Below are 26,245 nucleotides of genomic sequence, written 5' to 3'. Positions count from 1 at the left end.
CTTTTAGAAAACATAACTGTTCTCAGTCCTAATGAAAATAGTTTCAGTTTCTGCAAAATGGATGAATCATATTTAAGTGGCTTAAAAAGGCCTGCCTGTTCTTCAGGAATTCTGTCTTAATTTCAGTTAATATCACAATATACAAAACGATACTTACTGTATCTGGGATGCATTCTTGTGACAGTTTAAAGACATCAGGTATGTTTTCCTTGTCTGCAAATGTTATGTGAAATAAACATTGACACACCAGTTTGATTTGCAAGCTCAGTTGGGTTTCTGTAATGGAGCCCTATTATGACATTGCCATAGTTATCTAGTTAATGCTATTCACAAAGACTGCCATGTCTGAATTCTCATCCACGAATGTCCCCTGTTGTGTCTCTATAGAATGAATAAATGACACTTTTGTAGTGTTTTGAACTATTCAAATATTTCATTGTTGTTGTGTGCCTTCAAGTCATTACCAAGGTACGGTTACCCTAAGGCAGTGATTCCCAACCCTTTTTTTGACCAGGGGCCAGGGACCTCTCTCCAACATTAATACCAAAAGGGTTACAAATTGGTTTTTGGTCAACTTTAGATTTGGTTTGGTTATTTGGGGGTGCTGATTCAGAAAACTGCATTGGATAGATCACATCAGTTCTAGTTTCTGATACAGAACATATGCCATCCAGTAGTCGCCATCTGATCACCCACAGAAGTCTCAAGTTGCTCTTGACACAACAGCCCCCCCCCCCCAGACAACCATATTTGATAACCTAGAGCTGATGTGGTAGTAGTAATCTTTCATGGGTAATTATCCTCTCCCTTCCCAACATCTTTGTTGCCTTGGCACTATAAGAAAGTTTCGCAAGACCAGTTGCTCTCGTTGCCACGTGGTTTCGAGGCAACAGTGTAGTAATGGTGAGACCATGGACCATATTTTTACATTCTTGCAGAGCACAGGTTGGGAACCACTGCCCTAAGGCAACCCTTACCACAGGGGTGGGTTTTTTGGTAAAATTTGTTGAGGAGGATATACCTTTGCCTTCCCTTAAAGCTGAGAAAATGTGACTTCTCTAGTAGATTTCCATGACTGAGAAAGGAATTGAAATCCCAATCTCCTTAATCACAGTCCAGTGCTCAAACCACGACTACACCGTAACTCTCTGTGCTTCATTATCTTGGGACTGGGGAACACTTTTAAGATGTTGTTGGGCCCCATTAGTCCCAGCCTGTGGTAAAGGCTCAAGGCTCCCCACCCTTGCTATAAGGTGAACATGAACGATTAATCCCACTCATCCAAGAAGGCCTAAATTGTAGAGGATGAAAGCGAACAACCTGCCCGAGTCTACTTAGTGAGTTCCTGCTGATCTCAGCTCTTTTGATGCTATTCTGAGTTTGGCCTCTTCCACACTGCCATATAATCCAGATTATCACAGCAGATAATCCACATTATCTACTTTGAACTGGATTATATGGGTCTACACTGCCTATAATCCAGTGCAAAATGGATAATCTGGATTTTATATGGCTGTGTAGAAGGGGCCTCCAGTGGAGTTCTTTTCCAATTGGATAGGAAGAGGGTGGATTACTAGTCAGCAGAGCCAGGAAGGTTCTGATCATAAGGAATATCTGTTCTGTTTAGAATCATTTGTTTTGTAGTATTTTAATTGTCATTGTGCAGCAGCAGGTTAAACTGCTGAGCTGCTGAGCTTGCTGACCAAAAGGTTGGTGGTTTGAATCTGAGGAGAGAGGTGAGCTCCTGCTGTTATCCCCAGCTTCTGCCAACCGAGCAGTTAGAAAACATGCAATTGGGAGTAGATCAATAGGTACGGCTCCAGCAGTAAGGTAACGGTGCTCCATGCAATCATGCCTGCCACATGACCTAGGAGGCATCTAGAGACAATGCCGGCTCTTTGGTTTAAAAATGGAGATGAGCACCACCCCCCAGAGTTGGACAGAACTAGACTTAATGCCAAGGGGAAAACCTTTACCTTTAACTGTCATGGTTCCATTTTAAGGGATCTTGGAACATGTAGTTTGGTGAGTTACTTGTTCCAAAATACCCTGAGTAGTGAAGGACTGAGAATTTAATTAGGCAATTCTGTTGTGTACTTTGGGAGCTATAGTTCAGAAGTGTGTGGTAGACCTCTCTAGCAGAAAATTGAATATATTTATAAGTTTGGAGAGAGAAACCCATGTCTGCTCCCTTGAGCTCTTAGGAAGAGGTGTAGGATTTAAGTGACAATAATTGGAGCATTCCTTAAAAGAATCAACAACGTGATCAGTTAAAATTTATTCCAGGGCTTAGGTTAGTGTGGCCACATACAATCCCAACATCTTCTTCCTTCCAGCTTCTCAGGGCCCTTTCACACAGCCCTATATCCCAGAATATCAAGGCAGAAAATCCCACAATGTCTGCTTTAAACTGGGTTATCTGAATCCACATACAGATAATGTGGTATTTTCTGCCGTGATATTCTGGGATATAGGGCTGTGTGGAAGAGCCCACTGGCAACTTAAAGCCCCTGGGTGCACCCATTTTAAATTTAAATTAAATCTCCTGAAGGTTACCTAAGTATGGTATTTGAACTTAATTCTGTGTAGTGTCCCCCAAAGCAGAAGATTTGCAGAAAATAAAGCTAAATGAAAAAATGGAAGTGACAAAACCAAGGCTAAATAAAAACTGGTGAGGCCGGCCAGAGGCAGGAAGCTGGTTCACATCCCTGGTTCAGTTTTCCATCCGTGATGCTCATTTTGAAATAGCTGCATTGCATTGTTGATATTCCTGTGATTACCTTGGCACTAGAGATTTTCATGGTTTTCAAAGCTGTTGATCATAGCAGGCACTCCACATTATTTCCCTTTGAAAGAACAGCTTTGTGTGTGTGTGTGTGTGTGTGTGGGGGGGGGGGGTACATTATGATGAAATCTTTCATCTGCACAATTGAAATATCTCCCATTATTTCTGTGTCAGGGGGCAAGAGGCATAAAACGTGCAAAAACTTTTTTTACTTCTTTCTCTGCCAGCTTTCTGTTCCAAATAACATACTTGTCAACTCTTCTCTCTGAGCTGCAAATTTGTATCTGTAAAAGCAAGTATCGATCTAAAAAAACCTGTAAAGATGTCTCAGTTCGCTAGATTTTTTATCAAAAAGTTGTGTCAGGTGTGCTCTTGTGTATATAGCCTACCTAATGTGTTAGCAATAGACTTGTGTTGAGTTGCTGAGAGTTTTCCATGCTGTATGGACATGTTCCAGAAGCATTCTATCCAGATGTTTCGCCCACATCTATAGCAGGCAACCTCAGATGCTATGAGCAAAATGTCAGGAGAGAATGCTTCTGGAACATGGACATACAGCCCAGTAAATTCACAGCAACTCAGTGATTTCGACAACACCAGAGCCCCTGGTGGTGCAATGGGTTAAACCCTTGTGCCAGTAGGTCAGTGGTTCGAATCCAGGGAGAGCAGTTTGAGCTTCCTCTGTCAGCTCCAGCTCCCCAAGCAGGAACATGAGAGAAGCCTCCCAGAAAGATGATAAAACATCAAAACATCCAGGCATCCCCTGGGCAACGTCCTTGCAGATGGCCAATTCTCTCACACCAAAAGCGACTTGCAGTTTCAAGTTGCTCCTGACATGACAAAACAGAAACATGAACACAGAGTTGTGTTGCTTTGAGGACAACCGCTGTATAGCCCAAGGCTATCTGCCAACACATAAATGAGCTACAGGTGCTATTTTGCCTCCCCAACAGAGTTCTTGTCCTTGCATATAGATAGAAGGACAGGACCCCCAAGGAGTTGAAAATAAAGAGAACATGTGAGATATTAGCAAGCCAATATTAAACAGCAGCTGCTTTGTCTTTCACACATTCTAAAACAATAGGCAATTGTCTATATCAGGCGAAAACTCTCAATCGTGATAATGCAACTATTAAACACTAGATTAATCTTGATGTCAGAGTGCTTTTGAAAGTAAAGTATAAAGGGCAGTGTATACACTATAGAAATAAATGTATGATTTACAAGTCAGATAATGAGAAGGCGGGAAAGCTTGGAGAAGATAATGATGGTGGGGAAAATGGAAGGAAAAAAGAAGAGGGGCCAACCAAGGGCAAGATGGATGGATTGTATCCTTGAAGTGACTGGCTTGACCTTTAAGGAGCTAGGGGTGGCCACGGCCAACAGGGAGCTCTGGTGTAGGCTGGTCCATGAGGTCACAAGGAGTCAGAAGTGACTGAACGAATAAACAAATACAAGTCAGAATCTGTGCAAAGCCTATAGAAATAAATACATTATATATAAATCAGAATCTATGCAAAAGCACACAACAACAACCCCATAAGGTTACTGTCATGTGCTTTGCATAGATTCCGACTTACATATCACAGGGTTTTTTGGGCAAGGTTTATTCAGATAAATGATTTGCTCCAAGTAACCTAGTTGGCTAAATAAAGATTTGAACTTTGGTCTCGTGAGTCCTGTTCCAACACTCAAAGCACTACACAGTGTTGGCCACATAAATTCTGCAAAAATGTTTCTAAAGATGGTTTTAGCAGTGGTTTTCTCAAGGGTATCCATCAAAGCACTTACAAAATCAGTTCAACTGTCCAGAGCAGGCCAACTTGGACAGACCTACTACTTCATCACAGAAGAGAATGAATCCACTTTAAATCCGGTTTCTGCCTCCTACGGATTCTGGGTTTGTAGTTTAGTGAGGCTTTTTAAAGGACCCTCCCTAAACTACAAACCCCAGAATTCTGTAGGAGGCAGCAACCGAATTTAAAGTGGATTCATTCTCTAGCGTGATGAGGTCACTGCATAGTTATTTGGTATGTCAATGCTCAGGAAACCCACCTAAGTATTCCTTTTGAAATGCCTCCACAGGTGATTATTTGTCCTATTCATGATTTATTGGCATTTTATCTCTTGGATGAAACAGAAATATATCAGTAGTGGAGCCTTATTTAAAAACGGCTTGGCTAAATGGTTTTTGGGCAGGATTGTTTGCTCATGAACAGGGGACGAGGACTTTGCCTTCTGAATCTTTTAAATCTTTTCAAAACAAAGCCCCTATTCAAAGGATAAGCTTGTTAGTGAAACAGGGAAGGCAATAAATAGATTGCAAACAGAAACTAAGTGAGGCTATAAAACAACTCTGAAGGCTTTGTCAAAATATCAACTCTTGAAGGCAGTGCTTTGAGCAAGAGCTTTCATTTGTCATTCCTGCAGAACTGAATTGCCCTTTCAGCCTGGAAGGGAGTCCCATTGTGAGCAAGGCAGTGTATTAAATCTCGGAGAAGCAGGGGGTCTGACTCACCTGATCACCCGTCAGGTGTTATTTCTCTGCCACCCCCTCTGCATTCACTCTGCTTTTGTAATTTGTGCAAGATGCTCTGCCTGCTTGCTACTGAGAGAAACATTTATGCATCAAATTGGTTTAACTCCTTTCCCAATAATTCTGTTAGCATTGATTAGAATTGCATTTGCCAACCAAATGAAAAGGCTTTCAAGCAGAGCACGAGTAGGCAAAGTGTAGCCCCTCTAGATGGATTTGGACTGGAATTGCCTGCATTCCTCATTACTGGGATCAGGCATGTAGCCGGGGGGGGGGGGGGGGGGGGGGGGGGGGCTCGGGGGGCTTCAGCCCCCCCCCGAAATTTTCATGGTGGTTCGCGAAAAGGCCTTATTGGTGCATTATTTAAACTGTTATGTTTATTCATATCATGATCTGATCACCATACTCAATATATCCCATATGCATGGGGGTATTGGGGTAACGATACAAAAGGTTTGCTAGGCTAAACCCTCTTTCACTCAGACTCAGCCCCCCCCCCGAAACTCAGCCCCCCCGAAACCCCCCTGAAAAAAAATTCAGCCCCCCCCCCCCCGAAACGAAATCCTGGCTACGGGCCTGACTGGGATGATGGGTGTTGCAGTGTGACAACATCTGAGAGACCAAGGCATGATCTAACTAAATTCAACTGCTAAATCAGAATTCAAGATACAACTGAAGACCCATCTCTACCTAGTCAATGTTAAACTGAATTTTTGCCAGCATTTTATTGGTGTTGGTTTTTGTTGTGTGTAGTTTGATATATGCATTTTTATCGTGTTGTATTTGTCTGTCTGCTTTAACTTTAAGCCATAGGGAGAGATGGGTAACATAATTATAATTATAATGTGTTGCTTTCTATCCTTTGTTTACCACCACTGATTTAACTGCAAAACCACTGTTTTAACTGCATAATAAAAGGGTCAGCTCAAAGTTATCCTTACTTAGGCTATCGCTCGTTGTCTGAGTATGATGGCCTTCCAAGTGTAGGGTCTTGGCAGTGTGTCTGTAGGTGACTGTAGACCTTTTAAAACTATGGCATAGACACCCAAGAACTGGGAAGCCCTGGCCCTTGAGCACTCTAACAGAGGTCAGCGGTGACCAGCAATACTGTGTAATTCAAAGAGGCACGAATGGAGGACAAAATGGAGAAACTGTCCTCCTCAGTCTTGCTGTTGTCACATTGCAACTTCCATCATCCCTAGCTAGCAAAGTCAGTAGTGAGGAATACTGGGATTTGCCACCCAACACCATCGGGAGGGAGCATACTTTGCCTACTCATGTTTTGCTTGGTCCCTGATGTAGTTCTGATCCACAAGCCATTGGAGAGTGTTCAGGAAAGAAACAGTTTTAGACACAAATATATTCTTGGTACATGAGGAATTCATATTTATGTGTTGGGTTGTATAATTTTTGTTAGTATGGATGTATTGTTGTTGTATTTGTTTGGAATCAGCCCTGAGTCCCTTTGGGAAGATAGAGCGGAATACAAATAAAGTTGTTATTATTATTATTATTATTATTATTATTAGTAATAATAATAGAAATGACCAGCGCCCCACATTAGGTAAAGCACTCCAACTGATGAGGAATTCCCCTGGCTAATGCTAACTTGAGAGCTGAAGTGGTTCACAAGGACTAGGTAAAGTAAAGGTTTTCCCCTGACATTAATTCCAGTCGTGTCTGACTCTGGGCATTGGTGCTCATCTCCATTTCTAAGATGAAGAGCCAGCATTGTCCGTAGACATCTCCAAGGTCATGTGGCCGGCATGACTGCATGGAGTGCCATTACCTTCCTGCAGAAACGGTACCTATTGATCTACTTACATTTGCATGTTTTGAATCTGCTAGGTTGGCAGAAGCTGGGGCTAACAGTGGAAGCTCACACTGCTCCCCAGATTCGAACCTGTGACCTTTCTGTCAACAAGTTCAGCAGTTCAGTGCTTTAATCCACTGCACCATCGTGGGCTCCATAAGGACTAGGGAAAATCAAATTCAAGTTGCTAAACAACGGTTATATCACCTGCTGTTGTTTAACCTACTGCTTCTTAAACTGTGGGTTCAAACCCCAAAAGGGGTTCCTTTAGCTCAATGTTGGGGTCCTGAAAATTTTGGCAGCAGTAAAAAAGTATTCTGAATATCATCTAATATGTTAACAATAGTGTGTTAACATATTTACAATGAACTCTGCAGAAAATCTATATACCCAGGGTTAGGTCAAAATGTCACAAACCAAAAGAGGTTGCCAGTGGAAACATTTAAGAAGTCCTGGTCTAACCTGCTATTCAATCAGAAATAGAATTATCGTCGTCGTCGTCGTCGGACTGCTTCAGAAATTCTCCGTGAAGCATCAGAGCATTTATACTGTTATCAATGACAAAACAAGACACTGTCAAATAATTAGGAGACTAGAATTATGCTAATTTTCTAGAAGTGTTAGGCACCTATTTTTTTATTTTATCAGTAGTTCAGTTATTCTGATTGAATGCTATATAAATGGGTTGGAACATTAAAATGTGACGTGTTCTTCCTTTTTTCTTTCTTCCCTTGTCTTTAGGATTATGACTCATTCTTTGAATCCAAGGAGAGCAACACCGTCTTTACATTTCTTGGGTTGAAACCTAGTTTGGCATCAAAGGTGAATATTTCATGATCTGAAGCATAATGAGACGCTGCTTGTCATGTTTGAAGTGCTATCTCTTTCGTAGTAGATGGTGAATTCTGTGATCTGGGGGGTGGGAAGAGAAAATGAAGAAGTGTGAGGTATTCTAGTCAGCATCTTAACCTGAAGTGAGTGGAATAGGTATCTTCATAATTTTTAACCACTTTGGTCCCCATTTAACACAGACTCATCAAATCAGAGACTTAATTAGACTGATTAATTGGGTAAGTGACTGATTTGATGGGTTTGCTTGATCTGGGACCATATCTATGGAGTTTGATATTTATAATGATGACTCGTCTTAACAGGATGCATGATCTAGTTAGGACTAGCAAGAGTCATACCTTGCAATCACTCTGTTTTCCTCACATTTTTGAGGATTTCACTCTTAATAGAGCATCAAGAAGTTGATGCTTTATCACTGGAAAAGGGATCCCTCCTTTCTTATGAAATACAGCACATTTTTGGATCTATTTAGACTACAGTATGACTCTTGTATCCATGAGGGATATAGTCCCAAGACACTCTGTGGATGCCTGAAGCCATGGGGAATAGCAGAACCTATATTTTGACTACACTTGGGCCAAAAGCATACCATAGAATCACACTGGAGAAGCTAGAGAAGTTCACAAACACTTCTGTGGCTGAGAGAGTATTTTTTTGCAGTATAGGTAAGTGAAACCATTGTTTTTAAATCAGTGGATAAAGAGGTAAGGTAAAGGTTTCTCCTTGACGTGAAGTTTAGTTGGGTCCGACTCTGAGGGCTGGTGCTCATCTCCATTTCTAAGTTGAAGAGCCAGTGTTGTCTGTAGACACCTCCAAGGCCATGTGGCCAGCATGATTGCATGGAGTGCTGTTACCTTCCCGCAGAAGCGGTACCCATTGATCTACTCGCATTTGCATTTTTTCAAACTGCTAGGTTGGCAGAAGCTGGGGCTAACAGTGGGAGCTCACTCCGCTCCCCGGATTCAAACTGCTGATCTTTTGGTCAGCAAGTTCAGCAGCTCAACGGTTTAACCCGCTATGCACCAGGAGCTCCTAAGGGGATTATAGTATTATATCCAAATAACACCAGAGAGGCTTTGAAATGTGTCCTTTTAGATTGCTGTTATTTCTGAAGTCATTCCTACTTTATATCAACCTTGAGGCAAGTCTATCACTGAGTTTTATCAGCAAGATTTGTTTGGAATGGGTTTCCATTTCCTTCCTCTGAGGCTGAGAGAGTGTGGCTTCCCAGGGTCACCAAATAGATTTCCATGGTTGATTAGGGATTTCAACACTAGTCTCCCAGTGCCCTGCTCCAGCACTCAAGACACTATACTGCAATGGTTCGCAACCTGTGGGTCCCCAGATGTTTTGGCCTACAACTCCCAGAAATCCTTGCCAGTTTACCAGCTCTTAGGATTTCTGGGAGTTGAAGGCCAAAACATCTGGGGACCCACAGGTTGAGAACCACTGCTATACTGCATGACAGAAACTATTTTAAAATGCCTTCAGTTTAGCTTATTGGATTTTGTTTCTGGCTTTTCATATTTTAACTCTTGCATTAAAAGTTCTTTTAAAATCTTGTGTTATTGCCATAGTTGTATGGGAAACAATTAGCTGTGTGTTTTGATACTCTGCTGTTATAATATTTGGTGGTAGCCACTCGTACAACAGTTTAGAAACTATGCAGGTTACAAAGGGATAACGATATATTTTGTCCCCCCCCCCCTTGTTCTTTTTCTAAAATAGGAGTCGGAGCCTTAAGAATATTCCTTGAGGATTCAACAAGCACATTGTCTGGGTGAATGAAATCCTTGATGTTCAGCACACAACACCTTCCCTAGTGGATCACTGTGATACAAGCCAATATGCACCATCAATAGTTTGCTTGACACTGACATGGTGAAATTAAATGGTGGAAACAAATGGGGGTAAATGGTGATGGTGGTGGTGGGTTCTCTTCCTTATTTGCAAACATATCTAAAGTTAAGGTCAGGGACCATTGTTGTAGCAGGCGGTGATATTCCATTGACTTGCATATTTCAAAACGGCAGCTGAATCTGATAGTACAGGTATGTATTATCAGAGCTTCAGTGGCTCTGAATCAGAGGTGCCACAGACATGACCTTCAATCCAATTAAACTTGAAGATAAGCAGCACTGAGCTGCAAAAATATCAAATCCCCCTTTAAAAAACCTTCTCCAAAATCAAGAAAGAAAGAACAGGGTTTCTATTTTTCTGTCCAAAGAATATCTACTAATTGTGCTAAAATGTGCTCATTGCCATTTTTCTCCTTGAAAAATCAAATACAAATCTCACCTCTTATCTGGCTGACATGGTGCTGTAGAGTTTGAAGGCATGGATATCCCTCCAGGACTGAGGAGTTTGCTTCGATTGAAAACTTCTTCATGCAGCTTCAAAGAGGGGATTTGCCACAATACTTTCCACCATATCTCAACTCTAGAAGGGAACAAATGCCAGTGAAGGTCTGTCACTTTGAGCCATTGATTTGCCAAATTTTATATTTATACATTCAATAGTTATTCTTCTACCTTATAGTAGTAGTGCTGTCAATGGGATTAATGGTAGATCAAAGGATAAAACCTGTAGAGTGCCATGGAATGTAACCAGCGCCCGCAAAAGCACTTAAGCCAGGATTTTAAGCAGGTTAATAGTTCTGTTGCCTTAAAGGGAATGAGGTATGAGGAGGTTTTTTTTTTTAACAGAAGACAGAAGCATTATGTTCAGCGTGCAAAATGTGTCACTAACTGGTTGGGCTGGTGTTTTTAGGGTCTTCTTATGGTGAGCCATAATCATCGGTAGTAAAGGTAGCACGTTCTATCTCAGCGGTGCATCTTGGATGCTTATAAATCAGGGACGTGGATCCCTCCAGGTATTGTTAGACTGCAACACAGCCACTACCTTTAGCTATCAAAGCCAATGGTGAATCATTATGGAAGATGCAATCAAGCAATGTTTGGATAGTCTTGTGCCCCCCCCCTTCCTGTTTTGAGTGAAAAGTGTGAGATTGAACACTAATAATGTCCTGTGCATCTCATCTGGGACATTGGAGAAACCTCCCACAAGGATGGTAATACATCAAAACATCTGGGCATCCCCTAGGCAGCGTCCTTGCAGATGGCCAATTCTCTCACACCAGAAGCGACTTGCAGTTTCTCAAGTCACTCCTGACACAGAAAAAAAAAACTCAATTGTAAAGGAAGTCCCATAAAGTCCAGCGAGACTATTTTCAGATGAATGTGTAGATAAGTATGGCTTAGTGTTTTTTTAAGTCTTAATTATCATTTGGAGCCCGACTACTGTGCCAGAGCAAAAATATCAGAACCACAAAGGTACACAGGCTCAATTTCTGCTGATTTTGCATCTGTTACGATTGTAGTCTAACATTCTGAGCGCACCCGCAGAACTGAACCTTTGGTATCACTTGGAATGATTTCCTGGGTAGAACTAGTAACACTTGATGCATCAGTTTACATCAATCCTGAACCTTCAAATCCTAAATTGAAACATAGGTGCTCGTGTGTGAAGTTCAAGTTGTATGCTACTGTCCCAAAGAGAAATACCGTATTTCAATGAATCTAAGGTGCTATCAAATGTGCCCCCTTTTGAAGCTTCGGTTTCTGAAAAAAATAAAGCAAAGCAATTTTCTTGGAATGTTTTAAAAAATTATTCTGCACGAACAACACCTTTTTTTTGTTCTATGCCTCTTTGCAGTGCAATGTTTCCTGTAGGGCAGTGGTTCCCAACCTTTGGTCCTCCAGGTGCTTTGGACTTCAGCTCCCACAATTCCTAACAGCTAGTAAGATAGCTGGGATTTCTGAGAGTTGAAGTCCAAAACACCTGGAGGACTCAAGATTGGGAACCACTGCTGTAGGGTGAGGAGGGAGTGTGAAAAAGTCATTTTGTCTGCATAAGTCTATTTTCAAATCTATAACCTTGTTGGAGAAGTGGTACTTAACTCAGCCAGACAGTGAAAAGCTGTCTGGCTGAGTCTGAGGACAAAAATTGGGGGGTTTAGCAGAGCCATTGGGGCTGGGGCCCTTCCTCCTTCTCCTCAAGGTAAGACAGTGTTTTTGGTTTTTTAATACTCCCCCTCCCCCACAAAAAAAACCCAGTGAATCTGAGGCGCCATTGAATCTAATAATTTTAAAGCCCTTTTAACAAGATTTGATGAAATACAGTAGAGATAGTTTGTTGTGTTTGAACTGTTGTAGGGAAAGTTGGTCATGTTTAGCTTAAGTCTCATTCATTTCGGCGGGAATTAAGCATAATACAGAACTAAACTACAGATTATATTGTAGAGCAGAAGGATGAGAGTTATGCAGAATTCCAGATGTTGTGGGACTACAAGTCTCATCAATCCTAGCCAACATAGGCAATGCAGAGATATGCTAGGAGTTCAACATTTGGAAGGAGCACATGAGTCTCATCCCTGGTGCTGACTTAAATTGGATTTTGTTTTTCTTACAAGATATTAAAGAGACTGGTATGTGGGTGTTGGGAAATTCTTCCTCTGAATGCAGCGCATAATGAGGAAGACAGGCTGTCATCTTGTCAGGACTTACACGTGCTGAAATGTCATTTTGGACAGGCACAAGAGCTGTTCTGTTGTCATTGCTCTCCGTCCAAAAGCCTTCCATACCCAACAACTGTCAAGCCTCAGGATGGGACTTCCTATTGCTGTTGATTACCAGTGAAGAAAGATGTGGGAACATGAATTGAACCATGGAGGTTTGTTTCCTTCCCAATGGAAAGGAAGACACAGGTGCTCTCCATTTGAGAGTGCAATCTCATTTTTATAAATCTCCCATGACCTAGCTGAGACCTGCTCTTTTGTCTGAACTATCTCCTCCTGGGACTTGATAGGTGTGTGGCACTGGGAGGACTTGTAACTGCACATGCAGAGCTATGCGTGTATACAGTATCTCTTTATTTCTCAACTCTAATCAACACTTGTATCCCCTAAACCAGTGATTCCTAACTTTTTTGACCAGGGACCACTCTCCAACATTAGTACCAAAAGGGTTACAAATGAGTTTTGGCCAACTTTAGCTTTGGTTTGGTTATTTAGGGTGCTGATTCAGAAAATTGCATTGGGTAGACCACATCAGCTCTAGTTTCTGATACAGAACATACAAACCATATTTAATAATCTAGAGCTGATGTGGTCTAGCCAAGGGGAAGGGTGTGAAAGAAGCAGAAATAAATAAAATAAAATAAAGGAGGCTTGCAGATCAGATGTTCATTCTTGTGGCCCACTGGTGGTCTGCAGCCTACAGGTTAAGAACCACTGACCTAAACAAAGCATTTAGTCAGTGCCCAGGGGGTTGAGGAGCGCCCAGTAATATTGAATTTGGCTGCATTCAAAGAAGTAACACACTTTACAACTGTAATGTATTTAAAGTATTTCCGTATCATCTCCCAGTCTACAAGGGCTCCACATTAATTAATTTGAGGGCTGAAAATGGTATAGCTAGATGCTGCTGAGACAGTAAGACTGCCACCAGAGACTTCTTTTGGACTGGGAGCCAAAAATGTTCCACTTATTGTCTCAACAACATCTACCATTTTCAATGTTTTACTCTGCATTTAATGTGCAACAAACAATATTTGCAAGGATTTCACTTCTTTGGTCATGTGCCCTGTATCGGGGTACAGTTTGAAGCCTCTGGATCCAGGTAACCAAGCAGTTCAAGTTTTAATCTTAATGACACAGCAGAAGAGAAATGGAAGAAAAGCTACCCAGAACGAACCATGAAGAAGCCCTAATAACACAAATGTGTGTAAAAGCGAAATGCAAAAATGAGCCCTGTGGAGGCGGTCTGAGCTCAGGGAAGTCCCAAGAGCAGCTCCTTGAAGAAGGAGGGAACAGGATGGCAGGACAAATGTGTTCTTCCAAAAGAGGTGAAAACGGCTTAACAGTCCACTGTGCTATCCACTCCACTGTGCACATACAAATTCTAAAGCATGCTTAAAGTAGCACCTTACATCCTAGCTAATTTTAGTTATGATGATATTTGTGATAAGATACTATATTGTCAAGATGCCTTACATTTTTAATTTTTTGGCAGCAGGAGCATGTTACTAGAATGCAAGATTGAATGGAAAGCTGTCCTGTTCTTATGCCTGTGCCAGATTGCTCAACTCACTGGTGATTGCTTCTTGATTTTAAGTGTAAAGTTGAGCTTTTCGATTTGCATTAAAATTTTTGCAAAGTGCTTGATATTTTTCCATTGTTTTACAGCCTTGTGATTGTTTTTTTAAAAAAATGTAATTATTTCAATGCATCCTTCCGTTCATGTGTCTTAAAATTTAGTCTCCTTTCTTTTGTTCACAAACATCTTATTTAACCAGTTCTTTGACCTTTTGATCTTCCAATGATGTGCTTATGTCAAGAAATAATTAAGCTTATTAGCAAACTATGGTGAGAAACTGTGTTTATATAGCCTTATATACTAATCATTCCTATGTATGTATTGTTCCTGTGGATGTATCATGATTTCTCTCTCTGTTAATCAGCACTGTGGTTAACTTGTACAAGTCAACTGTGATTTATTTATTAATAAAATTATCTCTTGAGTTACTTTTTGGACCAGAAAGTCTTTATTATCATATATAGCCAAAACAAAGGCAGAAGAAAAGTAATATTAACAATTGAGAACATTATGTTGGTCTTACAGTGAAATTGCATTGTGCAACTAGGGTTTGGAAAGAGTTGCTTAGATTAGGGCTTCTTAAACCTTTTCCACTTGTGTCCAAGAATTTTTCACGTGACTCTAGATATATAGAAACATAAATAACTATAAAAACTAACATTTACTGATAAGAAACCAACATTTGCAAGGCTTACTAAACAGGCTAATTTTCCTTTTTATGAAATATAGCTAAAGCATCTTCCGCAGAGTTTTACTTCAAACAAATATGTATTTATTTATTTACTTCATTTTTACCCTGCCTTTCTCACCCTGCAGGGACTCAAGGTGGCTTACAAACTCTGGCAAAATTCAATGCCACGTGGACGTAACTAAAACACCCCCAAATCAAATTATAAAAACAGGTAAAATATATGAGCAATTAAAACACATTAACAATAAAACAGATTAAAAACCATATAAAGTGCTGACTCTTGATCTCATACATACCCATAATCATTTTCCAAAATCCATAGTCATTATTCAGGCTGTTGAAGTCTAATTCCGTAATATCCTATTCGCCAAACACCTGCATACAAAGCCAAGTCTTAAGGTTTTTTTTTCTAAAGACCAGAAGGGATGGGCCCTGTCTGATGCCAATAGGGAGGGAGTTCCACAGCCGAGGGGCCACCACAGAGAAGGCCCCATCTCTCGTCCCCACCAGTTGTGCTTGTGAAGAGGGTGGGGCTGAGAGCAGGGCCTTCCCAGCCAATCTTAAAACTCTTGTTGGCACATAAAGGGAGATGCGTTTGGACAAATTTGTGTAAATGTCTAAAATATCCACTAGGTACATTTCAGAAAACCTCTGCTATTGCCAAACTTTTTCAACCCCAACATTGAGCTAAGGGTTTGAGGTCAGGACTCATAGTTTAATAAGCAGTGGTTTAGCTCAGAGTATGAATGGCTATGCTGGCTAGAGGAGTTCTGAAATGTATAACCCCAAAATAAGTTTTTCAAGCACTGTTTGATCTCTTTCTACCTGCACTGTAGCTAAGGACAGTGCAGCACATGTGGAGACAAACAGCAACACCAATGTGTAGCTGTTCTTTTCTCTCACCCACACTGCATAATAAGGCAATATGTGAATGGGAGGCCAACACATCACTCATCAGTTGTCCTTCCACATTTGCGAGTTTGACTTCTTTACTTTTGATTATTTGTGGATTTGATTAAAATGTTCTCTCTAGGAAGCTCTAGACTCCCCAGTGCGACTATGGACAACCTTCACCAGAAACTAACCATTGTGTTGCATTGGAAGATCTAAAGCTTCTTAGAAAAAACCAGTTTTATTGGCATTTGTAGGTCCTCCACCATGATTCTGTGTCCGACTCCCAGCAGAAGGATCTAGAGATTTCTAGAGTGGTATTCTATCAAATAAAGGGGCCCTGCATCTCTAACCTCAGTGAATGTGAAGGGCCTACTGTATACAGTACATTTTAACTGTCTTGGCTGCCTGTTTTGGTGTCTTGCAAGTTGTAGCTTGGTTAGAGGCATTAGGGAGGCATGGGCAAACTTGGGTCCTCTGGGTATTTTGGACTTCAACTTCCACAATTCCTAATGGTTCGTAAGCTGACTGGGATTTCTGGGAGTTGAAGTCCAAAACACTTGGAGGGCCGAAGTGTGCCCATGCCTGCATTAGAAGACCTCTCTGAGAATGTTAAGTTCCCTTAAGTCCAAGGATTTTGTAGCATGGAAAATTGTAGTTTAAGTAGAATCAAAATTATATTATCATGAAAGAGTCACAGATTGCAATGATTGCTGAGTACCTATTGCCATAACCCAGTTGACTCTGGGTAATGTGTGAACTCTCCCTCAAGAGCACCTTGACTGAAGAGAAATTAAAAACAAACCAATGTAATGTTTAGATTTCAAAAATTTGGTAATGGGTTTGAAGGCATATTTTTGTAAATTATTATCCCTGTTCCTATTTAAATTTCCTGTCAATTGTTTTTTGAAAGACTGGAGCAAAAAAAAAAAAAGTTCTACCTTCATGAAACTCTCCTCCTGCTTCCATTATGTCTGTGAACTGCTTATAAATTCCTCCTACAATGTGGTATTCACTTCAATCAAAACCTTTTCCTTGCCCAGGGGGAAACCACTTCTGTAGCTGGAAGAGGAAGTGGTATTTTGGGGAAAGAGGTATTTATAAGAAATTAGTCCTTTCTTATTCAGAGTTAGACAGAACAATGTTGCTCAGCTGGAGCATGAAATTTATGTAAGCCTAAAATATGTGAAGACCTTCATCATTTATTGTGTGTGTGTGTGTGTGTGTGTGTGTTGAAGAACCTTTGTTCTTTCAGGTGTTTTGGACTGCATTTCTTGCTGTCCCTTACCATTGTCCATGCTGACCTAAAGATCAAAAACATCTGGAGGATCAAATACTGCATTGGCGGAGCTCTCAAAGAGAGGCTGTCCACTTTGGATCTTGTTAACACTTCATTAGGATATGCAGCCAAGACTTGCAGGGTCTTCAGGATTTCATACCCTACTACCCTACAAATCTTAGCTCACTCAGGACACTCTGTTCTCATTAGGTTGCCTTGAAGATCCCTATCTTAAGAGGTTCTTCTTCCAAATGGCGTTTTGTATTTTTGCAAATCATGGGAAGCCTTCCAATAGTTTTCTGATCCTTCTCTAGTGGCTCTTAGAATTTTCTTTTCAAAGGAAATGCAATGCAGGATCTGACTTTTCCATGCTGTTTGAAATAAGCATCCAGTCCCCAAGACTAAGCCTGGCGTTACCACATGGCCCGCTGAACTTCTACCTGGGAGAGGCAATATGGCTGTCTACTGTGAAAACCTTACTTGTTAAATATTTTGCAAATGGGACCTGCTTTCCTTGTAGAAACCCTTCAAGCAATCTAGGTTCACTGATTTTTCCACCACTTTGTGGTCTGAAGTAAATAACCATGATTGAGGAACAGAGCTTTGTAGGGGTATTGGCAATGCTGGTGGAGGGACGCATGACGCATGCATGTCCTTCATTGAGTGACTGCAGCTGAATTGACATAAGGGCTACATCTCAGCCTCACTGTGTAATATCCCTGCCCTGATGTGACCCCTTTACTGGCATCCACCTTTAATCCAAACTGAAATCAGATTGGAAAGCTACACAGGACCCGCATAGTGTGTTTCTACTGTGTATATATCTTTGCTACATTAGTTTATATCTGGTGACAACTACAGCAGCTGGTTGTATGTTAATGTTTTATTCCTGCAACACATGCGCATCTATGCAAATCCACTTAATCAAATAGTATTTATCTTCTCCTCATTCTGACTGCCCACTTACATTTCTATAAAGTGAGGCTGTTAGAAAAGGAGGAGGCTGATCTAGGTGAAGACCTGAGTGAGCTGACCCCCTACTAAAATGGCCCACTTCCTCCCACCCCACCATGAGCATAATTCAGACATCAAATCATGTATTTTCAAAGTTTCTTCCCCAAAACTGCAGAACAAAACTGGTATTTTTTTTAAAAAAGACTGTCACCTGAAAGCCCCAGGCATCCTAAGAAGTTTTTTCACATGAGAAGGAGAGGAAAAATATGTGTTCCAGCAGAGCTGAGATGGAGATAAGGTGTCTTATTGAGCCTGTGTAAATCCATCCCTCATTGCAAACTAGTGAGTCGTCATTGTGAAAGAGCCACTATAAGGCACCCACTTCAGGCTGAGGGCAGGCACAAATTGATGTTGTCTTAGATGCAATGATTTTCTATGTGGGCAGTTTGCCTGTTCTGTGAGTTGCCAAATGTTGAGTAAATTCTTTGAGTTGCCAAATGTTGAATAAACAAAGTGTGATACATACAGGCCTGACTTAGAATCATAGAATCATAGATCTGGAAGAGATCTCATGGACCATCCAGTCCAACCTCCTGCCATGCAGGAAAAGCACAATCAAAGTACCCCTGACAGATGGCCATCCAGCCTTTGTTTAACAGCTTCCGAAGAAGGAGCTTCCACCACACACCAAGGCAGTGAGTTACACTGTTGAACAGTTCTTATTGTCAGGAAGTTTTTCCTAATGTTCGAGTGGAATCTCCCTTCCTGTAATATGAACCCATTGCTCCGAGTCTGCTCCCTCTTCCTCATGACATCCTTTCAAATATTTATCCATGGCTATCATGACTTATTTGGATGAATCTTATCCCTTCCCCTGTAATAGTTGTCTCTTATTTTAGTATTATGTTGCAGAAGATGACTGATATGTGCGCCACAGGATTTGTCTACATAGCATTGTCTTAGTTCTGAGCTCAAGGCACCAACTCAGATGTTTGAGAGACATAAAAGGGAAATGTTGTGTGGGCCTGGAAAAACCCAGCCTTTGTCAATGGATAGCCACCTGGGTTTGTACAGACACTGCCACATTCATTGGTTCCATTGTATTATCTTTTTGAAGCTGCTTTGGCGGTCGACTGCTGCAGCTGCATCTCGGGACATAATGTCTGGTTTGCAGGAACCCACTGTACTGAGGGCTTTTGATCCTTGGGTGTAATAATAACCACGCAAGAGCACCTTGTGGCACTGTAGTTTTTTATTCTTTCTAGCAGTTGTATCTCAGGAAGACATTCATCAGATCCAGTGTCTTCTCTCTTGGTGCTGAAATGATGGGAAAACCAGCTGTTCTCATGCTTTCATAGACCATTCAGCCATTACAGAAGACTAGGATTTGTATTTAATATTAGATTGCTCAACTCTTCCTGCCAGCAGAACCCTTTTCTTTATTGCAATTTGCCTGGAAGGAGACAGCTGAAACATCTCTCCACTACAAATCATCTTAAGTAGGAAGACAGCAGCCTTCCCAAGAATCTAGTCTTCTCTTCCCATGGCCCATGTCTTTTGCATGTAAAGATGGTAAGGTTTGTTCAGAGGAGGTTTGCTTTTGGCTTCCTCTGAGGTGGGTTTCCATGACTGAGCAAGATTCATACCCTGGTCTCCAAAATTGTAGTACAATGTTCAGACCACTAAACTATGCTCCCTCCACTAGAGATAATCCCAGGAAATTATTTTGCTGTAATAGGCAAAAGGTTTGCATATGTACCAGGAGTGGGGAAAAGTATGACGTTGGAGCTGCACACAATCCCCTGAAGAAAAAATGTAATGCAAAGATACAGAATGGGGAACGCCTGGCTTGACAGCAGTACATGTGAAAAAGATCTTAAGTCCTCGTGGACAACAAGTTAAACATGAGCCAACAGCGTGATGTGGTGTCTTAAAAAGCCAATGGGATTTTGGCCTACATAAATAGGAGTATAATGTCTAGATCCCTCTATTCTGCCTTGGTCAAACCACACCTGGAATACTGTGTCCAATTCTGGACACCTCAATTGAAGGGAATGATGACAAACTGGAATGTGTCCAGAGGAGGGTGACTAAAATGATCAAGAACAAGCCCTATGAGGAGTGGCTTAAAGAGCTGGACATATTTAGCCTTCAGAAGAGAAGACTGAGAGGAGATATGATGAGGGCCATGTATAACTATGTGAGGGGAAGTCATGGGGAGGAGGGAGCAAGCTTGTTTTCCACTGCCCTGGAGACTAGGATGCGGAACAATGGCTTCTTTGGAGGCTTTTAAGCAGAGGCTAGATGGCCATCTGTTATGGGTGCTTTGAATGCGATTTTCCTGCTTCTTGGCAGGGGGTTGGACTGGATGTCCCAGGAGGTCTCTTACAACTCTATGATTCTATGATTGTTTGTGCCCTTTGGCATCTCCAAAATCCCCAGGCTGACTTCCTTCTGTCCAAAAAAATGACTGAATGGCTATTTTTGGATGCCTCTAGGTGTACAATTATGTTTTAAAATAGGTTTCAAAGCATCCCTGTACTGTTTAACAACAACAACATGCTCACTTTGGGCAATTAAAAGTGGACTTCTAGCCATTTTGCTGGTTTTAAAATTTTATTTTTCCAGTAGGAAATGTAGCTCCCTGAGGATCTTAGTTAGGGTTACACTTTGCCTACCTTCCTTCTAGGAGTGCAATGAGCATGGTATAGTGATTTGAGAATTGGAGCCTGAATTTTCCCTGGATTATCAAAATCCACTGGATAACCGTGGGTAAGTTATGCTCTTTCTATCTCAGAGGGAGGCAAAGGCAAAATCTCCTCTGAGTATGTTTTGCCAAAACCCAATGATAGTTATGCTTTAGGGTCACCATAAGTCACAAATAAAAACACAACAACAACATCAACAACATAAATACATTAATGCACATAAGTATATTTTGGGGAAAATTATCTACTAAAACAATTCACCGGGGGGCGGGGGGGGGGGGGGGGTTAAAGAGTTTCAAAAAGCCAAACAAAATTTCGGAAGAATAAAAAGGAAAATAATACAATTTTGGATTAGTTTAGCTGTATAGCGTATAATGTATATGAAACAGTTTTCACAAGACTGTTTAAAATTGGCAGTTATCGTTAGAAAAAAAAGTCCTTGGTATAATCTTTGATTCCCAGATGGTACCTCTAATTTATTCTGTGAAGCAAACCTAATATTTGTAAAGAGTCAATATTTCTTTGATATATTCTTATGGCAAACGTTTTCCTTCTTTTCATTTTGTGTGAAACAGTCTTTTCCCTTGAAAGATTTCAAGCTGTTTCAAGGACAGTTCTGGTTTTCCCTTCTGCCCATTAATCTCAGATTTCAAAGGCAGCCTGGCGTTACTTACATTGGGTGGCAGACAGATTTTCGATATGCCTGTTCCAGGGGAAAATTCTGTATAAAATGTTCTATCGGTGCTATTTTCATTAAGTAAGAAAGGTTCAGCTGAGTCACCTTTTTGCAGGAGATCTGTCCTGAAGTACTGGCACTGAATAGATGCAGTCTGTCACAACCCAAAAGGTAGTAGTTTAAATCATGTCGAGAAGATCTTATTATGTGAGAACCGAACATGAAAATTGAAGCACCGTTTTTCTAAAACCTAAGTACACCCCTTAGTTGTTCACCATAATTAGACAGAATTGGACCCTAAAGGCAATGTGGATTCGTACCGAGCACCTTTCACTTACTGTTACAGCACAGGGGGATGGCATATGTAAAATATGTTTATTAATCTAGCACAGTGGTTCCCAACTTTTTTTTGATCAGAGACCACTTGTCCAGGGACCATTTTGCCCAGGGACCACTCTCCAACATTTGTACCAAAAGGGTTACAACTCAGTTTTTGGTCAACTTTAGATTTGGTTTGGGATGCTTATTCAGAAAATTATATTGGATAGACCACATCAGCTCTAGTTTCTGATACAGAACATATACCATGGTCAGGGACAGGGAAGGAGTGCCAGGTTGTGTGAAAGGAGTGGGAATAAAGTAATAAAATAAATAAATAAACAGGAAGGAGGCTTGTGGACCAGATTTTCATCTTCGCAGCCCACTGGTGGTCCACGGCCCACAGTTTAAGAACCACTGATCTAATAGAACATTGAAGTCCAACTTCTGGAGCCAAGCACCAAATACTGACTCATGCAGATGAACACTGATCCACTGAGTAGAATTAAAAAGGAAAGCACTTCTGAACATATGTCTTTCACCAAGTCATTGTCTTCTATATTAGAACTCAACAGTCAATTCATACAAAAATAGAGGGAGAAGAACCATTCTATGGTTTCTTTTGTTAATCCAATGGGTCTCAAAAAGCCTTGCAGTGTATGTGAAGATCCCAGAGCTTTGTGGATTACAGTGGCATGTTCCTGTAGTCCAATAAAATAAATTTTCAAAGCTTTAGTAAATGTTAATCTCCAGCTTTATTGAATGAGCACATGATTGGTATGTGCTGGTGTTTTGAGCTTCCACACTGCAAAATGCCTTATATGGTTGGCGTGCTCACAACCAACCAAATAGCTAGTCTGCACAAGAGGAAGAAGATCTTTGCTGAACAGGTGCTGCAGGGATGAAATATGCTGGTGAGTCATCAAGTACAGGGGCATGGATAAGAATTATGATCAGCACAGAGATAATTTCAATGTTTTTGAAGTAGCTTCTCTAAGATGGGACATCTGTGATCACAGCATTAATTTGTAAGTACACTGAGAAACTCACTCTCTAAGGACTTCATCTCTGTGCTGCTAAAATGGACTCCCACAAAGGCCATCACAAGATACAAGGCCACTTCCAGTAGCTTGTGGGATCTCACTGTGGCAGCGCAGGGAAATGAAAGGAAGACTGCATTTCCAGGAGTTGGGTGCTAACCGACTCCAACTGACAGAAGCCAGAGAAAAGCTGGGGAAAGGCAGAGAAAGGATGTGGGATGGTTGCTATCCTTGAAGACGGAAAGGCAAAGGACTACAATGGAAGAAAATGAAAGATGAGGTCCTAAGAGAGTTGTACATGTCAAAGCAGAATAAGCAAAGTGGAGCAGTAAGTAGCAACTTATACTCAGTTAAAAGCTTCTGTTTTTTTTAAAAAAAACCAAAATGTATCATACTACATCAATCTGAATCTGGAAAACCCACACAGAAAATTCACTCTCTTGACACCACTGCATAACTGTGTAATGGGCACCATGTTATATCGCAATCCCATTTATCGCTACACACACATGCCTTCTGTTTCCAGTAGGAACACACCACAAATCTATTGTTCACAGCCAGTTTTGTCCAATACAACCGCATTTCCCAGGCCCATAAGACAAGGTCTCAAATCTCTTGGATTTTGTATAGCCATTCTGAAAGTACAATATCTACTCATGGAGGCAAAGAAACAAATCAACAAGACAGAACCCAACTACAGGCAGTCCCTGAGTTACAAACTTCTGACTTAGAAATAACTCATAGTTAAGAATAGGGGTGAGACAATAGGAAGTGAGAAAATCTACCCCTGAAAGGGAAATCAACTCCTGAGAGAGTGATTATCTTGGGGGAAAAGGTGTCTCTACTGAAGCTTTCTCACCAATCTTTGTTTCCACAGCAAGCCAACCTTTTCTAAATCCAGTTATCACAGGGACTAAAAGTGAGGTGAAATCTTCTGAACAGGGGCACAGGCAGCAAAACAAACACTACAGGGGTATTAACCCTTCCCTATGCTATCCAAAGCTTACACACACACACACACACACACACACACACAGAGCTGGAGTTACACTTTATAAAGGTAACTTTTGACTTACCTACAAGTTCAGCTGAAGAACAAACCTAAAGAACCCCTCGTGTTCATAACTTGGGGATTGCTTGTACCTTATCACATTGGGATATACTCCATTTGTATCAGTGTGCATCCAGTCTTTTTTTAGGACTGCATGTATACTGTATTTAGATAGGATTCATATTGACACCATCTTGTCCAATTCTTATGTTTCTAAGATACTGTCCAGTTGCTCAAAGTGCCACAAAGCTGTAGGATATCCTATTGTTTCTAGTGAATTCTGGAATATCCCCAATTTTGTTGAAATTGGGCAAATCTGTGACACTCACTGGAAGTGCCAAATGTTATGGGGACATGAAGCAGACAATTTGGGGGAAGGTTTGGGTTTTCTTGCCCATTTAGATGCTCCCTCAGTCTTCAAGTAGATTCTCAGCGAATAATTTAGTCTATTAAAACGTATGCTACAAAACTCAAAGGTTCTACAAGACCCTTTGTATACTGATATATACACTAGCACAACTGTGCCTATGAAATGGACAATGGCAATTTGCCCACAGGTGTGCGTGAAGGCACATAGCTCTCCAAACTTAAAGCAAAATCTGCATGTGTCTGAAAGAAGTTATATTTTTCCATTCTTGGGTAGTTTCCTTGTAACAGATGTATCACATTGGGAAAAACACTTAATTCTTTGTTTAAATAATTGAGTAAAAGCTGAAGGTTCGCTGCACAATGCAATGATTGTCAGGAACACTCTTTCCACAATCCCCGAGTTCCCCAAAGGGAAAGGAGTGGGCAGCTCTAAGGCCGCTGGCTGCTGTTCTTTATCTTCTTTGCTGCTGACCTAGTTCAGGGCTTTGCAGGCAGGAAGAATGAAAAATCCTCCTCTGATTAAAATATCTCACCATGTGAAGATTGGAAATGTTGAAAAAGAAGATTGTGGTAAAGAGAGACTTCCAAAAAGAAACAGGATATGGTGATGAAATGGGATGGAGGTATTGTTTTCATTCAACATCCTTTTCACGGTCTCATCCCTTTCCCCTGTTTTAAGGTAGTTTAAAACATGATGTTTTTGTGACATGGATAGAAAGAAATTAATGGTGTGCTGGTCTGAGTGGGAGACCAGGGTCCAAATTCCCACTCAAGCTATGGAAACTCACTTGGGCTCCCCTTCTTGCCTATCTGGAAGTGGATTTGGCTATCAGGCTACCAGGCTGCTGGGGGTACATTTGCTTCATCTTCCGAGGGAGATGAACTCTCAGGCGAAGAGAAATGACTCGGAGGATGAACAAATCTTGCCTTGTGATACGGTCATGTATGACCTTGTGATATGGTCACTTTAGAACAAGCATGAGCAAGTTTCAGCCCTCCAGGTGTTTTGGACTTCAACTCCCACAATTCCCAACAGCCAGTAGGGAGTTGAGGTCCAAAAAACTTGGAGGGCCGAAGTTTGCACACGCCTGCTTTAGAGTCACTGTAAGTGCAACATGACTTAGAAGCACACAACAAATGCATATGTGGAGAAATTTTCTCATGGTCATCTACATGTCTGGAATCCAGTAGCTCTAATGGTACAGATTCCATCATGAGATTGACTCTGTTACCATCATAAATTCTTTAACTATCCAATGCACAGTATTGATGGAGACAATCTTTAAAATTGAAGGGACTCTTTTGGCAATTCAGTTCTACTGGAAACTCAGCTCTATTATTGTAGTGTGGACAGGAGACCGCTATGTCACCAGGAACTAATCTGATTTTATTTGGGTTGAATTTTTAAAATATCTGGTTGAATCCACCAGAGGTTTCTAGTTAGGGCTGAAAAGGGTCCTATCTACACTGCTATACAATGCAATTTGAAGCTTATATAATATAGTTCAATGCTGTGTTATATGTTAAACTGTGTTATATGAGTGTACGCTGACCATATCATACAGTTTTAAACTGCATTATATGACTGTTTAGATAGGGCCAAGGACTCTTGTCTAAAACTCTGGAGAGCTACTTCCAGTCAGGTTTGACAATATGGTCTTGGACAAACCAGTGAGTAACTTCAGTATAATGCAAGTCCCTATGTTGTTACCTTCTCTGAATGGATGGGACACAGCAGCTGCAGTGAAAATAACCTTTCTGTGAATGACGACTTAAATGAAAAACTGTATAACATAAATAGCCTAGCACCACTAGCCATGTAAGTGTAACTCTGCCCTGAACTTTCACATTAGGTGTTATATTTTTCTTTCTTTACATCACTGCCCTGTAAAAGGTTTTTTTAAGAGCACGGAATCTGTCATCAGTTTTGAGATTAAGTGGTTCATTTTAGCATGAGTTTTCATGAATTTTGCAAACATGGGTATTGAATAATCACCACGCCATGTTTGTTTCAATAACATCAACAGTGTGATACTGACATCTAGAGGGCAACAGGAATATTCTGTAGCCAAAGAAATGTGGGACACTATGGCTATTACACTATACCAGTGATTTCCAACTTGTAGT

At 41.0% G+C, this 26,245-nt stretch overlaps 1 protein-coding gene across 1 annotated transcript in view; it reads left to right on the top strand.

Annotated features, from left to right (window-relative positions):
* Positions 1-14,569, top strand: part of SH3BGRL2 (SH3 domain binding glutamate rich protein like 2) — a 39,527-nt gene extending 24,958 nt beyond the window's left edge. The window contains exons 3-4 of the mRNA XM_060752954.2: positions 7,876-7,956; positions 9,715-14,569. Coding sequence (XP_060608937.2) covers positions 7,876-7,956; positions 9,715-9,729 — 96 coding nt within the window. The 3' untranslated portion in view covers positions 9,730-14,569. The remainder of the gene's footprint in view (positions 1-7,875; positions 7,957-9,714) is intronic.
* The last annotated feature ends 11,676 nt before the right edge of the window (positions 14,570-26,245 follow it).

The sequence above is a fragment of the Anolis sagrei genome, chromosome 1, assembly GCF_037176765.1.
Source record: "Anolis sagrei isolate rAnoSag1 chromosome 1, rAnoSag1.mat, whole genome shotgun sequence".
Taxonomy (NCBI): domain Eukaryota; kingdom Metazoa; phylum Chordata; class Lepidosauria; order Squamata; family Dactyloidae; genus Anolis; species Anolis sagrei.
The sequence above is the reverse complement of the archived record's forward strand: the minus strand, read 5'-3'. Positions and strand labels throughout refer to the sequence as shown.